The 17,878-nt window shown below is 30.8% G+C and overlaps 1 protein-coding gene across 1 annotated transcript; it reads left to right on the plus strand.

Annotated features, from left to right (window-relative positions):
- Positions 1–2,697: 2,697 nt before the first annotated feature.
- PIN6 (Auxin efflux carrier family protein) lies at positions 2,698–16,950 on the plus strand. The gene is made up of 7 exons (XM_039041341.2): positions 2,698–3,217; positions 3,796–4,352; positions 9,522–9,714; positions 10,633–10,718; positions 10,803–10,960; positions 11,806–11,882; positions 16,484–16,950. The coding sequence occupies exons 1-7, from the start codon at positions 2,787–2,789 to the stop codon at positions 16,548–16,550; spliced, it is 1,569 nt and encodes a 522-aa protein (XP_038897269.2). The 5' UTR covers positions 2,698–2,786; the 3' UTR covers positions 16,551–16,950.
- The last annotated feature ends 928 nt before the right edge of the window (positions 16,951–17,878 follow it).

Genomic DNA, 17,878 nt, shown 5'->3' on the forward strand with positions numbered 1-17,878 from the left:
ACTTTTAATAAAAAGATGGTTAAAAAAAACCAACTCTTTAAAAGACTGCAAAAACCTTCAAATAAAAAGATTCTTTTGTTTTACTTTTTCTCTATTCCATCTGTGTGCTAAGTATTTCATTGTCCCATTGCATTAAATAAGTTCATTTCATTTAATTTATTTAGTTAGGGTTAGAGATAAAGGCAACCAACATAACCAAACATTTATTAGATCAACTGACATGGTTAATTAATTAGCATTGAGTCCAATGTTTATCATAGACAAAAATAACTCATCTTTAGACATCAGTGTGTGTCCTTTAAGTTTTGTCTGGAAGACTCTTCTTAACCACATTTAGTTTTAGTTCATGTTTAGGAGTGATTTTAAAATTGTCAAAATTACTTACATTTTTAATCACTCAAAATTAATTTAATATTAAATTTTATATTTTTAAATGTATTTATCATATCATCAAAATTAGTTTTGAAGGATTAAAAACATATTTCATAATAATTTTGAAAAGGAATATTATTAGATGATAAAACTACTGAAAATATTTAAAATAACAGCAAAATATCACAGTTTCTGTTGATCATGGCATAAATAGACACGATAGTAGTTTATCGTGGTCAATCACAGATAGAAAATGAAATTTTGCTATATTTGTAAATATTTTGATTCATTTTCCTATATTTGAAAATAACCCTTTTGAAAATGACAAAAGTAATTTTAACCATTTTAGAATCACTCCCAAACATGTCTTTAGGGTTTGTTTAGAATAACTTTTTAATTGGTTAAGAACAACACTTGCAAAGTCAAATTCCAAGACCTTAAAATTTTGTGCATATAGTTATTGGGAAAAATCTCTCACTACTATTTGTAGAAATAAGAAAAAAAAAAAAAGAAAAAAAGAAAAAAAGAAAATGAAAATGAAAAAATTAAATTAAAATAACGAAACTAACAAATACAAAAATTTAGGTAGAAAACTCCAAAATAGAGAAAACCCACAATTCACCAAAAAAGAAAAATGTCAATTACAAGTGCACTCTCTAAAAGCTTGTATACACTCATATTCTTTTTTCTCACTCTCAAACAAGAGAAGACAAAAGAAAATTTAACTAGAGTTGACATACTGAAGCTTAAGAGGTATCTAACATGAACAATTTGAAACTAAAGATATAGGCTCATTTTATATTACTTGGAACTCATCGCTTCTTTGAACATTTTCGATGTGAGACAACTGTATTTCTAACATTTTATCAAAATCCAACAAAAAATGGCCTTAAAAATGTCAATCATTTACAATGTTCAACATGATTGTGTGTAAGAAGCCATAGGATCAGGTGTATGAAAGAACCAAATTGAAAAGCAAAACGTGAATTGTAAAGAACAAAATAAGTTGTTTACTAACAATGTGTTAGCTACCTTCACGGGTAGAGGGAGAGGGCAATTTTATTATTAGAGGAGAATATCATATAATACAATTACAGAGACACCAATGAGATTAGCGAGTTTATATATGACATCCCTCTAAACTCTACATTCAAAATCTTAAATAACATATAATGCATATACAATTTAGGTTTCGGGACATTATCCCTAAACCATCAACATGGTGTATTACCAGATAACAGATTCAAGATATTCCAACATGATCAATTTTACAATTATATAAGGACCAATCCAACGCTTCGCTTTAGATTATCAAACAAATAGTATATTGAAATTTCTTAACTGTTAATTTGTGTTTTTCTTTTTGTTTTAGTTTATTTTCACTCTCTTCAATTGTACTCTCTTAACTTAATTGGTCTAGTGTTTAGCAAATGGCACTAACTCTACAATTTGCTATCCTTTTATATATATAGATATTGAGAATACATAGCATAGCATGTGTGGTATTAATACTATTTAAAAATATAGATGCTATATAATTATTTGATAATATTATTGTGGCAAGAAAACTTATCTCTAAATTAACTAATCAATCATACATTGTTATATATAATAATTACTACCTAGTACATTGAATTGTAGCACATATAATTGACTATTGTGTTTCATCATTGTGTTCCAAGTATATGTATATAATTAAATAAGGATTATATTTTCCTACACCAGTTGGTAATAATAACTAAATTGTTTAATCAACTCCTACTGACATTTTGATATGGGATATTTTAGTATTTAATGAAAAAAAAATATTTAGGTATATTCCACACAACACCTATTTTGTACATTCCACCATATTATCTAATCATAATTTGACACGTGACAAATTATTCTTAGAATAATTCTTGATTGCATTCATTTTCATACACCGTCTAAATAGAAAAAGTATATATATATTATATGTTCTTTTGAAAAAGAAAAGTTGCCACGTGAAAATTTGTGATTGAGAAGTTGGGTGAACTTCACAAGGATGGATATAGTCTCGAATGCACTCAAAGTATTTTTTTATTCTTACTTTTTCAAAATATGTTATCTTATTTAAAAAAATTTTAACGATAAATCTATTGAACCAATATTTAAGAGACGTTGAGTATCATACGTTAAAAAGATTTTTGGTCTTTTACCTTTCTTTAATATGTTATTAGAGCACATGAAATTCAATCGAATATTCAATTAAAACAAAATTTTGAAATAGTCAACGAAGCACTATCTATGGAAAGAGTTCGTAATCTTTAAAACACCCTCTACAAATCCACTGTTGATTGGAGAGGTAATTTGGCTCCTTATTCACCTTTATAAAATAATCACAACTCTTCCTCCCCATCACATAGAGATTTGAAAAGACCAAAAAAGACAAAATGATAACAGTGGAAGATTTCTACAAGGTGATGTGTGCGATGGTTCCACTGTACTTCGCAATGCTAGTGGCTTACAGTTCTGTGAAGTGGTGGAAGATTTTCACGGCGGAGCAATGTGCCGGAATCAACCGTTTCGTGGCGGTGTTTGCAGTGCCGATACTATCATTCCACTTCATTTCTCAGAACAACCCTTTTGAGATGGACACTAAATTTATATTGGCTGATACTATCTCTAAGGTTTTTGTTTTGCTTTTGCTCTCTGTTTGGGCCGTTTTCTTCTCCGGCGGGCGGCTGGATTGGGTCATCACTCTCTTTTCTTTGGCTACTTTGCCTAACACTTTGGTGATGGGAATCCCTCTTCTCAATGCCATGTATGGTGATTTCACGCAGCCCCTCATGGTCCAACTCGTTGTTCTTCAATGCATCGTTTGGTATATAAATTTTTTTTCTTTCCTTCCTCCTTAAATCCATTCATTTATTTTGTTTTTGTCGAGACAATGTGGCTGATGATCGTATATTGTTTGTTATTTAAGACAATTTCAAAATTTTTATTTTAAACATATATACCTCGTTTCAATTATTAAAAACATGTTAGACTTAGTTTAATTAATTTTTTCGAATTATATCGAAAGCTTAGTTTAAAGTTTTAAAACGTTATGTATGTAGAAAGTTTGAACCTCAGATTTGATTTTTTTTTTTAATGAAACTTGAAGAAGAATTTGGATTTATTGGTTGGAAAACAAAGTTTGTGGGCCTATTGTTTGTTTAGACTTTTTTCTCTTTTTTTCTTTTTTATTTTTGAAATTACACTAAACTGGATTTTTCATTAATTGCTTTATAAAGGCAGCAAAAGTATAAGTTTGGTATAATATATAAACACTCGTGTGATATGTGAGTAATTATTATACTATGTACAATTAGAGTGCATGATTCAATTATATTCATATCAGAATGTTACAAAAATTATAATGAAAGATTTTGATATAAAGTTTGATATCTTATTTTGTAGGTATACATTATTGCTCTTCCTCTTTGAATATAGAGCTGCGACCTTATTGATACAAAACCAATTCCCTGGCTCTACTGCCGCGGCCATAGCTAAAATCGAAGTCGATTCTGACATCATTTCTCTCGACGGTCGAGATAAACTCTTAACGGAATCGGACATCGACACACAAGGTCAAATTCGAGTACGAATTCGCCGTTCGACCTCATCGGCACCTAGCTCTGGCCTGTCGTCCATCGGCATTACTCCAAGAGCCTCAAATCTCTCCAATGTTGAAATCTTCTCCATCAATACCCCGACTCAACCCCACGGACCACATCGATCAACTGACGTGTCGTTTGACTTGGGATCAGGGTATGGGTCATCGGATGCGTACTCGCTGCAACCGACACCACGGGCATCAAACTTCAATGAGATGGACACGGCAGGGAACACGCCGATGTGGGGGAGGTCCCCGGTGGGAGGGAGAATATTCCGGCAGGGGAGTCCGGTGGTGAAGATGGTGTGGGAGTCGCCAGAGAATGGAGGAGAGGGACAAGGATACAAAGCTGCATTGCCAGGTACGTAGATTGTTGTCGTTTTTAGGAGGTGAAGGGACAAGACAGTGTCGTTTTGAAAAGGACTAATTAGAGTAAAATAAAAACAAACAACGTTGGGAAAGTGGACAGATACTTTTCAGGTGGCATTTGTACGTTTTGTCTCCTAAAAGACTGGGAGGTGGGCCACCCCTTGTTAACAGAATTAACTAACCATATTTAGTTTTAAAATTAAAATAAATAAATAATAATAAACTCAATTTAAACAAAACATTTCAAATCAACGAATATAATTCAACTAACATAAACCTGAACTATCAACTTTTAAGTCTGAGATTCGATCTCCTAACTCGCATATCGTAAAAAAAATGATAAATTGTAAGAACCACCCTTAAACTATCATAGTAATTACAATTATACCTTCAACATTCAATTATAAAATTTGAGCTCTCAAACTTATAGAAGTATTAGAATTAGACCCTTAACTTAATAATAGTTGTAAAAATTAAACTCCTTAAGTGATAACAATTAAACCTTCAAATTTATGTAATTCACTGGAAAAAAATCTCAAATATATTAATTTACACGTTAAGAAGAAACAAAATCTCAAATACTCCTTCAACTTCAAAATGTTTTCATCTTAACTCTTAAAATTTTAGGTTGTTATAAAAAAAAGAGTATTTTTCAGTAGAACGTGGTTTGATCTATTAAAATTAAAAGACAAAGAGACAATTTTTTTTAAAAAAATAACAATATAGACGTTATTTACAATATCATTCACGTAAATTGATGTGATAATTGATGTATTAAAATTAATTTTACTTATTATTTTATAAATGATGTCAATTATATCTTGACTTGAAATGAATCATAACAATGCTCTTTAACTTTTTAATATAATTGAAAATAAATCGTAAACAAAGTTACATGTACTTTCAAATTTTTACACGTTTTCAATTGTCACATTAATATTTGTGTACATCATGTCTGGAAATATTGGTTTTTTTTAAAAAAAAATAAAAGTGCAAGAGTTGAAATGACACACTTTAAGATCTATGAATCACCGTTAAAATCCATATGAAGTTTACAGATATTTTATTTAATTTAAACCAAATAATATTAACAATAGTAAAAAAGTTTCATTTTCGTGAAAGAGTATTCATATTAATCAAAAATTAAAAAAAAAATAAAAAAATAAAAAAACATAAAAGAGTGTTAAATAATGCCTTAACTTTTAGAATTTTGAAAATTTTACAATATATTTATAACCAAACATCTGACATTATAAAGTACACATGTCAACCATGCTATGCAAAAGAAATTTGGTTTAAATCTTAACTTTCATCCCAAAACTCTCTAATATTTCATTCTACTCCCTACATTTTCAACATTTTCATTTTATTATTTGAGCCTTTAAATTTATTCTATTTATGTACTTGAATTTAATAATATAAAATTTCAAATATTCATAAATCTATTTCAATTACTAAAATTGTCTGACTATTGATTTCATATTCAACGATTAGATAGGTCAAGGACCTATAATAGACACAAGATGAAAAATCTAATAAATTACTAGATACAAAATTAAAAATTTATCGGTCATTTTTAAAAAATGTAAGACACAAAATTAAAATTTCAAAAGGTCCCTAGAAATTAGAACCCTGTTTGATACCAATCTAACTAATCTTTTAATTAACCAAATTAATTAATATTTAATGAAAATATCTTCAATTATAATCAATTTTGAAAATGGGGATAAAAGGAAAAAGAAAATTAATAGAGTCAAAGCATAGGTAAATTAATATTTAAAAGATTTAGTGAGGTTTTATTTAAGAATATTTAGGGTGCCATCATTTAGAAGATAGCACGTGCATAATCATGGAGGATGCCTTTAATTGATTCTCCAATTCAGAGTTAGGGGTCAAGAATCCAATTATGATGCAAACAAAATAATTAATCATTATTATCATTATGCCTATGAATTTCTTTCCTTTGATTATGATGTCTAACCACGTTTCATTTTTTTATATTAAAGTTTAATGACATAGTGTTTAATTTAGTCTAAATTTTAGAAATCTTATTTGAGTCTATTGTTAAACAATTTTTTTTTTTTTTTTAAAATGTTAACGTGACATGTTCCTAAATTCTATTAAATACATGCTTACTAACCATCTTTATAAAATATATGAATTGTTACTTCTCTAGTAGCTAATGGAATGTGAGATGAAATTATATGTTCTCTAATATGGTATTACAACATATAAAGTTCAAATGGATACTTGCAAAGGACAAAAAAAAAAAAAGAAAGAGAGAAGATACAATTTATGAATGGTAAATCTAAAGAGACTATCATGTAAGGACTTGTTGAAGTTCCTACATTGAAAAGAGGAGGATATCTCATCATCTTTCCTAGCTAATTAGTCGTGAGTGGAATCCTATGTTTCACGAATAATTAATTGACATACTAACACTACAAGAAATCACCCCTTTTTCGACGCTTCAAATCACCAAAAAATGCTAAAAAAATGCGTCAGGAGATCAACTCCCGACGACATAGTTGTCATCGAGAGTTTGGTCGGGATATGTCTGTCAGGAGTACAACTATCGATGCAGCAACACATATCGTCAGGAATTTGAAGAAACTACCAATGCCTGTTATACGGCATCGGGAGTGGGCACTCCTGACGCATGTATAGACATCGTCGGGAGTACTTCGAGTTCCCGACGGCTAGTAAACCATCGGAAGTTCAATTTTAGAAATTCAAATATGAACTTGAACTCAGCCCTCGACGTTTTTCGCCGGGAGATAGTAATTTATTTTTAGTTTTGAATAACCTATATAATATTATTAAGCAACTCAAAATAATTCACATGAGAAATAAAAACAAACAAATAAAGTCCATAGTTCTTTCTTAAAATAGACAAGTTGGCAAAATACATAAAAGAAAAAAACAAAAGAAATATGTCTTCACAAATACGTCTCCAACACGACATCTCTAACACATGATCTCGAACACAGCATCTCTAACAATATTTCCCACCTTATCTCTAAACATCATCCTACAAGAAAATAAAAATCATATTTTTTTAGTTCCTACAATATTCTTAAAAACAAATAAAATCCTACAATCCTACAAAACAAAGAAATGAGTAACAATCTTACAAAACAAAAAAAATCAACACACTTCCAACATTATATGTTCTCAACTTGAAACCTACACAACCACACAAAGAGCACAAGTTATAATCCAAATGAATAACTTACCTTATTCCATCCCAAACAACATTCAAAATTCATAAAGTTCTACACAACCCATCCCACACATCTCACACAATATTCAAAATTCATGAACTTCTACAAATAAACAAAAAAAACTCCAAGTTGAACTCCAAAATAAGTATAAGTAATCTCAATCCACCCCACCACATCCCATACAATATTCAAAATTCATAAACTTCCACAAACAAAGAAAAAACTCCAAGTTGAACTCCAAAACAAGTATAACCAATCTCAATCGACCCCCCTCCCCCAACATTCAAAATTCATAAATTTCAACAAACAAACAAAAATTTCTAAGTTGAACTTCAGAAAAAATATAACCAATCTCAACCCACCTCCCATAACATTAAAATTTCATAAACATCCACAACTCGCACAAAATAATTTCAAGTTGAACTTCAAAGCAAGTATAACCAATCTCAACACACCCCACATCAAAATCTAGTTGTTTGACTATCATAACTGCATGATATTTTTAAACTAAAAATTTCTAGTACTATTTATCATTCGTTTATTTCGTGAACTTCATATAATTCTTAAATTCTACTATTTTGACAAGTAACAAATGGAGGTATTTCCCACTCTACCTTACAACGAGAAATTTTTTAGTATTAAACTCATTAACTATGATGTTTCAATTGGTTAGAAATTTGAATTGCTTAATGTAAATTTCAATTTCAAATAAGATAATATCTTATTATTGAAAAATGTTTGAATTCACTTGACAAGTATGATATAATAATATATATTGTAAAGAAAAACGAATCATCCAATCTCTAACTTTGTTGTTGTACTTCATATTCACACTTCATTGAAAAACTTTCCAACATTAATCTATTGTATTCAACAAAGCATATTTGTATGGCAGAATATAAATCCAACAAAATTAATGAACTGGATCCTCCTAAAATTAGAGTTAGATTAGGGTAGTGGGTGGGTTGATCCTCCTAAAGTAAATCAAGCATTTTAGGTCTAATAAATAAATAAAAAGGAGAAAGGCTTACCGGACGATGGAAGAACAGACGATAGTCAATAGACTACGGGCGAACGATCGACTTACCGACGGAAGACGGCGAACAGATGAACGATGGAAGGTGCGGATGAACGACAACGCTACTCTCTCTCTCTCTCATTTGGTCGGCTCACCCTAGGGTTGAAGAAGGCAAATCTGATCTACCTTATTCGATTTGAGGTTTTATAACCCATCTCCCGATGGTTATCGTGAGCCGTCGAGAGATCCACCGGGAGTTCCCACCAAACTTCCAACGATTTATTTAATTCTTCAGGAGTTTGTTCAATGTGGCTTCCATGTCCCCAACTCCCGATTCATATTGTCAACCTATCGGGAGTTTGGACCTATCTCCGAACGACTTATATATGGCGTCGAGAGTTATCGCTAACTCTCGATGCTGCCCTTACGTAGTCGAACGAGATCCTCTCTCCCAATGATATATCTCTCCTGACGATTGTTTTAGGCATCAGGAGAGCTTCTTTTTCTTGTAGTGTAAATTGATTTTTTCTATTCATGATATTAAACACCAACACCCCTCTTTAAAACCTATTTAGAAAACTTCAAATACATAAAATTAAAAAAGATTAATCTTTATTAATAAGCTAAATATATCAAATGATAAAATTTTCTCAATCATAAGTCATTTGGCAAAAAAAAATAATAAAAAATAAAAATGAAGAGTTTATAAAATAGAGATGTTGGATGCCCTTTTCAATAAATTGATTTATACGTTTAAATGTGCTAGTAAACTAATAAGTTAGAGATAAGCAAACATTTTATCAACAAAAACACGTCGTTTAGCTTCTATGACACTTTTTCTCATGGTTGTAGTGTCATGAAAACTAATATTTGATGAAATGATTTGGGATACATGTGTATTTGTATTTTGGGTATTCAGAAAAAGAAATTAGCTTTAGGGACAGCTCCATAACGGCGATGGGTGAGGAAGTAGAAGCAAAAAGAAGCCAAGAAATGCCCAAAGCATTTGTGATGATAAAGCTTATTCTAACAGTGGTTACTCGAAAGTTGTCTCGTAATCCAAATACTTATTCAAGTGCTCTTGCCCTTCTTTGGTCCCTTGTCTCATTCAAGTAAGTTTATATTCTATTCTAACTCAGATTTCAACTTTAGTTTACTGAATAGGACGTTTTAAATCTTTTTTAATGGGCTGTTTTCAACTTTTTTTTTCATGTCACAGTACCAAAAAAATATCAAATAAGTCTCTAAATTTTTACTTTTATATTGAAAAAAGTCTTTCATATACTCAATACCTTTTAAGATTAACAAATCTATCAGATATAAAATGAAATTGTATTTAATATGATATTAAACTTTCAGTTTTATGTTTAATAGATTCGTTTTTTTTAAAATAATATTGAATATGTCACCTTGAACATTTTTTAGTTTTGAGGAATGCCTATTAAACAAAAGTTTAAAAGTTTAGACACCTATTTTATAATAATTTTGTTTTTTTGAAAATTAAGCTATTATAAAACAAAACTTCTATACATTGATTTCTTTGTTTTGTTATCGATTTTTGTTTAGAATATTTAATTTTCAAATATCAAGTAATGTTTTGAAAATTAAAAGGAGAGAAAAAAATAGTTTTTAAAAACTTGGTTTTGTGTTTTTAAAATTTAGCCTAATTAAGAATATAAAGTTTAATTTTTGTTAGAAGAGATGAAATCCATGGTAAAGAAGTTGTAAAAAAGAACAAATAAAATTTTCAAAATTTAAAGCAGTTAAAGTGTGGTTTAGACATAAATTTCTCAATTTCACATTGACTGGATCAATTATTAGTTTTTAAAAGTGTAGAATATGCCATAAATTTATTGATGTCGAGGGACATATTTGACCAAAAAGTTCAAAGACTAAAGTAACACTTCAACAATTAGTTTATCAAATAATAGTTTGTTTGAAATGACTTCGAAGTTTTCGTTTTAAGCCATTAGAAAGTGATTTAAAACAAACCCTAAACCGTGATTTATACATTTCACATGCGACTTTAGATGGAAGGTGGAAATGCCAAGTTTGGTGAAAGAGTCGATAAAAATAATCTCAGATGCTGGTTTGGGAATGGCAATGTTCAGCTTAGGTAACACAACTAACACACTTGTTTTGTTGTTTAATTTTGTGACATGTTACATGACAAGAAATTAAGGAACAAAATGGTGTGTAGGTTTGTTCATGGGATTGCAGCCAAAAATGATAGCATGTGGGGGAAAGAGGGCAGCTTTAGGGATGGGAATAAGATTTTTGTTTGGACCCATAGCAATGTCAGCTGCTTCACTTGCTGTTGGCTTAAGAGGTGTTCGTTTACACACTGCCATTGTTCAGGTACTTTCGAGTTTGTTCAATTTTGTTCCTAAGTAATTCAACAAAAATTAATGAAAATGTTAATACAAATTTAAAAAGTTTCAACAAAATCAACCATAAACGAATAGTAAAGATTAAATTTATAATTTATTAGAAGCATGATAATTAAAATTGAAATTTGTATTTTAATCATTATTCTTAATATAAAATGGGTAAAATATATAGTACTTTTTGTTGTACTTTTTCATAGATGAAAATAATTTAATTTGGTAACTATTTAGTTCTTATACTTTTGTATTCGTCATAAATTAATTTCATCCAAAATAAGAGTTGATTTTTATTATGTATAGCAAGTTTTGATTAAGTCTTATTAATTTTGATTTTTATCAGGGATAGTGCCTAGCCTAATTTGTTACGGCTACAAATTAAAAAGTATTGAAGTTCAACGACCAAATTGTTAAAAAGAAAATTTATGTATAAAAATACAATCATTACAAACTAATGGTTGGTTCTAATTTGGAACATAAATTTGAATTACATTCTTAGCAAAGTATATCACTTTTTTTAGGCAAAAGTATATATCATTTATATACTTAACATAAACTACTATATTACTTAATATGTTTAATTATGTAATTGGATACAAAAGTTCTCAAGCATTATAAAAATCGGTCAAAATATCATTTTGATCCCTATATTTTGAAATTTGTTCAATTTTAATCATCAAACTTTCAAATGTCTAATTTTAGTCCATGTAATTTCAAAAAATCTTAAATTAATCCCTACTACTAGTTTGTTGTGTATTTATTCATTATATTATATAATTTTATTTAATTCTCTTACTTTTATATATATATATTGTTCAGGCAGCTCTTCCACAAGGAATTGTGCCGTTCGTTTTTGCCCGTGAATATGGGTTGCATCCTGATATTCTCAGTACTGGGTTAGTATATCAAACCTTTTTATTCTTTTAATTTGTATTTATGAATTTTATTATTTTAATTATTTTAAATAAAAAATTGTTGAAAATATTTTTAGATATAACAAAATTTCAGTATCTATTAGTGATATATAGTGATAAACATTCTATCACTGTCTATCATCGATATACACTGACATTTTACTATATTTGTAAATAAGTTTACTCACGTTCTTTTATTTGAAAATAATCCATTTTATTATCTGGAGAAGTTTGGAGGTCCAATGATCGAAACATTTTAAAACAAATATTTAACTTTTTTTTTTTTATGAAAAAAAGGTGTTTTACAATTATTTTTTTAAAAGTTTATTATTATTATTATTATTTTGGTAATGGTCTAAGGTCTCACAAGTTATTTTCAATACTGTGAGAGAGGTTTTTAATATCTTTTTAATACACTTCTAAATATATTAGGGTGTTTGGTGATCTCATATTTGATAATTAATTGTGTTTTTGGAACTTTTAGAAATATTTATTTACTTTTAGGAGAAAAATAGTCAATTATAAAGTTTCTTTAAAAAGTAGTGTTTTGTGTGGAAGGAAGAGGTGGTAATTCTTTTGGCATAGTATATATATTTTTGTATTCCACTTTTAGAAAATATATATATGTGTGTGTGTGTGTATATATATATATATTCATGTTTACCCACTTTTAATTTTTTAAACGAAATAAATTTATCAGTTTCTTACTTTATTAAATATAGTAAATTTGTAAAAGGAAATGAATGTAAAATAATAATCTAAAAACTGTTTTAAAAGTATTTTTCATATAAAACATTAACTTCTTTTACAAGATATAGTTATTGAGTGTATTTTAATATTTTTTTTAATTAGAAAAAGATCCCCACCACAAAAAAATATGATTTTTTTTTTTTGGTTAACAGAAACGAAAGAACAAATAGAAAGTTAGAATACCACCTTCATATATTTTGTTATTTCTTATATTTATATATTTGTAAACATCGTACTATTTTTAAAATATATATTAATCTACTACCTTAATGCTAAATATTATACATTAACTAGCCAAAGTGACACATCTCACTCAATTTTTTTAAATATAATATATGCATACATGCTATGATAGTTTTTTAGTTAAATTTGTTTTAAAATTTATTCAAAAGAAATTTATATATTTTAAGGAACAATGGAATAAAATCAAATAAATAAATAGTAGAAGAATCATAATATTAAATAAGAAGAAAAAAATGAATAAAGAAAAAAAAAGAATTTGTTGTACAAAAAATATAATATTTCAAAATACCAAAATTATGTACACAAATTTTTGGGTTGTTTTCAAATAAAAAATTATTCAACTTATTTACAAATAGAGTAAAATGTCACTATCTATCCGTGATAGACCGCAATAGACATCTAGCACAATCTATCACCTAATATTAGATGTCTATCACGATCTTCACTGATAAACAATGATATTTTGCTACACTTGAAAATATTTTCGACAGTTTTATCATATAAAATAATTACCCAGATGAATATTCTATGATCTATTTTGTTGATTTGTATACAACCTAGAGTTGCTTGATGCAGTGCTTTCTTGCACGTATTTCGAAGACAGCCGAGACAGACTAGCCCTAGGGCTTACAGCTTAATAAAGACTACTTGCAGGCCCTGGTGCTTTTACTTCGACCTGTAATCTTTGCCTTCCGGAAAGTGAACGCCGCCCTTCCCCCTTCTCACAATGTTCCCCCGGCCTTCTTACCAGTCTGCCTCCTCCTGATTCACACCCGGTGAAAAGGAATTCACAAATGGAATGGCTGATCATTCATTGAATTCTATGAAGTTTTGTCACATCCTATAATTCGAATTCGGGAGAAGGCTTTCCTGTTATCTCTCAAATTATAGGCATTGAAGCGATCGAGCGGGAGAAAGAAAGAAAACTATTGCAAGTCCCTACCTCTGAAAGCGGAAGGAAGAACTCTTTGGGCTTGGCCCAGTTCAGTTGTAGCAGTGTAAGGAAAGTCTATAGGTATTAGGTAATCCGAATTGATCTTGTAAGAGATCCGCGACAGAACTTGTTCACTAATTATGACGGTTCGCCAGGGCCTCTTTCCTCCTCCCTTTTCTGCTCACTCGTAGGGTCCGGACCCCCACAAAGGGGGAGGGGGTGTTTATAGAAAAGAAGGCGTCGCCAAACGAGTGGCAGATTTTAATGGAGTCTCGCTTTGATGCTGGGGTGGAGTTCCTGCCCTTGGCCTTGGTTCCAGTCTCGTCTCGCATGCCAGCAAGTATTCTAGAAACTACCCCCTCCCCATGGGCAACCACCCTCACTGCACACTTTCTATATATCTTTCAGCTACTAGAAAGAAAGTAGTAGCCGAGGTTTTTGATGTAGTTGCGCACGTTTTTGCTTTTTTCATCGAGATTGGGTCTCAGCGTCAGAAAGCTCGATAGGGTCTTTTGATGGGCCAGTAGATCTGCAAAAAGTTGCCCCTTTATCGCATCCTTTATCGCACTATGACGTCTAGTAAGGATCGGTGTTAGGTGAATCACTAAATTCTTTCCGTACCGCCCTCCGCCCCTATGAAATAACACATTTTTTCGCACTCGTTCATCCCCGCTGGGGGAATGGGATTTGCCCATAAGCTATAGGGGCGAGGTGGTTGGAGGTGAGCTAAAGTGGAGAAGTTGGATCTACGGTCGGGCAACTACCAAGTGCGTATCGCGGAAGCCTTCCCTGACCTGGATCGCTCCCACACCTGTAGCGTTCGTGATCGGCCTACTCAACTGTGTATCGATCGAAAGGCATTTATGGTGCTGTCCGAGTTGCGCTCCTTTCGTCTCGAAGGCCGGTTCAGTAAGAGTGAAAATCCTTCTAACTGTCCCGTGCATTAAGGTGGCATGTCTTACTCCGGGCCGGCTATTGAAAGAAAAAGCTTGCATCTGGATCCATAATCAAAAAAGTGTTTGTGATTGGACTTGCCCTTTGAATAATGCATCGAACCCGGCTGGCCTCGGGGAGTGGCGAGCAGCACGGAACTCTCATTAATCAAAGGGGGCTTTCCAACAAAGGAAATCCAAAGACAACATTCTGAAAGTTGCTTGAACCTGATGAGAGGATTTTCTTTCAGAATAAATGTGTAAAGAAGAATACCTGTTCTATCTGTAATGTTCTATGTTACCAACTCTGTTACCGAGAGAACAAGTAACTCTGCTATTACCTCTCACTATTGTATTGATTGTACCTGTACATTCCGTTTTGTTTCCCATCCCAGTCTTTCGCAATGCATTGGGTCCCTGTGTTGATTTGATGATCCATTAGTTGATTCAAGATCTGGGTGATTCACCCCATTTCACTAGTGCCGAAATAGGCCGGCCGGAAAGTTTATTGGCAACTGGTCGGCACGAAGTGATTGATGCCGTTTGGTCTAAAGAATGCCGGGGCGACCTACCTGCGGAGCCTAATCAGTCAAGTCAACCATACCTAAGGATCGGTGAAAGACCCGCAAACGCAAAGTTTATGGCTGACTGATATGGCTCGTATACTGATCTTACAATGAAGCGGCAGAAGAAGCTATTTGATGATCGGTATAAACATCAACAACTCCAAATTGGATTAGTTTCTCCTCAACAAATAAGTGCTTGGGCCAATAAAACCCTACCTAATGGCCCATAATCCATTTTCTCTTCGAAGAATTCCCTTCTGAAAAATCACGAATCAAATTTCGTGGAGCCAAATACATGCCCCGCAACTAGATACGAGATACTTTATCTAAATTCTCAAATAGGAAATTATTGCTTGCCAAAGATCCTACTTCTACAATTGGTAGGTCACCGGGTTATTCAAATAAGTTGTGTTTTCTGTGGTTTTCCCCGGTGGTATTCACGTTTGGCATATGCCCTGTTCGACTTCTAATATGCTAAAAGGCTTTCTTTAATCACCTACGCTCATAGAGTACAAATACCAAATACTGATAAAAAGAGTGTATGCGAGTAAGTGCGAAAGCTTTTGCATCTTCTTTTCCATTTTTCCGTTTACTAATTTGAGCTTCTCGAAGTATAAATGAAAGGAGTGGCACAAAGTGTCGCTTCGGGAAACATGGGTATTGAAAATCTTAAAAACCCCTCTGGTAGCCCTGTCCCTGTTCTTGTACTTGCATATGCCTATTCTTCTCAAATTCTCCTTGGTCTTCGCTAAACTCTTAGGTTAAAATAATATAAATTAAATCATTAAGACCCAGTTTAGTAATAATTAGTTTTTGGTTTTTTTTTTGTTATTAAAAAGTAAACCTATAAATGCGCAGACTCTTTACTTCACGTCTTTTGAAATTCTCAAATTTACATAACATAAAATTCAAAGCCGAAATTTCTATTAGACACAATGTTTAAAGGTAAGAATTGTAAAGAAATGTGAACTAGATGAAGAAGTTATAATACACAAAATCAAAAACTTAATGTTCCTAACTTGACACATTTCAAACATTTAATGACCTATTAACTGAAAAGTTTCAAGATTAAATTTATGATTTAACCCAATTCTTAAATGTTTTGAATTTTATTTGGCATGTTATTATTATTAAATATATATATTCTTATAATTTCAGGGTAATATTCGGAATGCTAGTTTCTCTACCAATAACTCTCATTTATTACATTCTATTGGGCCTTTGAAAGATCCATCACAAGAACCAACAGAAAGAAGAAAAAACATCCAAGGCATTGAAAACATGAGAAAAATCGAATCATAAGTAGACAACTTCTTGCAGTTTGAGGGAAAAGAGAAAAAGAACATTTCATGTCGCCTTCATGTTCATTGCCGACAATTGATGTTGTGTTATTGTGTAATATGTCGGCCCCATTTTAACATCAATATAATATTATTCTACCTCCACCTTTTGTCATTATAAAAATGTCTACACTCAAAAGTCAAATGGGATTTTAAGATTGAAAGAACGAGACAAATTTATTCAAATGTGAGTGTCTCTGATAATATGAATTTGAAAATTTGTATCACTATTGTAATATGTGATTGTTTTTTATAGTAAAACTATCAACTATATTATGACGGTAATGATGTAGTTTGAAAATTTGAAAGGTAAAATCTTCGAAGGAGGAATATATGGCATGTTCAAATATTTTCGTGGGAGAATAAAAATCATATGTTGTTTATTTAGTTAATTAATGGCTTATGATTATGGTTGGTCCAAGCATGTTTTTTTTTTTTTAAGTAATTAATTTCTTGCTGATTGTTTGCTTAAAGTTTCAGCAACCATCATTTAAGAATTTCGTGTTGGAAAAAATCATGAGGGAAATAGATGATTTTTCTAAAAACATCATAATGACAAATTTCTAGATTGATCAAGTAAAAAGCACAAGTTAATGCTGGCAAAGAGTTGGAAGTTTAATTTATTGTGAATTTTACATCCTAATGACAAATTTATAGATTTATTATAAATTTTAGATCAGTGTTGGTGAAGAATGAGAAGTTTAATTTATTATAAATTTTAGATTGAGGAAGTTATACAATAATTCGATTTGGAATCATAGATATATAGATCAAAATTATTATGTTAGAAAATGTAGCGAACATCATTTATTTTATTCATTAAAAATAGGGTGAAGATTATGAATACATATAATTAAGGACAATTATCTCTTTTAGGTGTGAGATTTTTAGACGGAAAAAAAATAAAGTCATAAATACTTAAGTTCAAAGTGAAAAATATCATATCTAAGCAAATGTAATGTTATGTTGGACATTACAAATTTATTTTGCAAAAAGAAACTGGAGTAAAGATATATTATCAAAATAGAGAAGACATTTTAATTCGAAATGTTATTTTAGCACAAAAAATTAAGTGAAAAACTAATAGAGAAAATTATTAATGTGTCTTGATCAATAAGTTGTGCTAAAATTAGTTGGAATTGTAAGCATAATTACTTTATATCTTTATTGAATAGATCTTAGGATCTTAAATGTCAAATTGTCAAGAATATAT

The sequence above is a fragment of the Benincasa hispida genome, chromosome 9 (assembly GCF_027475165.1).
Source record: "Benincasa hispida cultivar pf3 chromosome 9, pf3_genome.v1.1, whole genome shotgun sequence".
In the NCBI taxonomy this organism is placed as follows: Eukaryota; Viridiplantae; Streptophyta; class Magnoliopsida; order Cucurbitales; family Cucurbitaceae; genus Benincasa; species Benincasa hispida.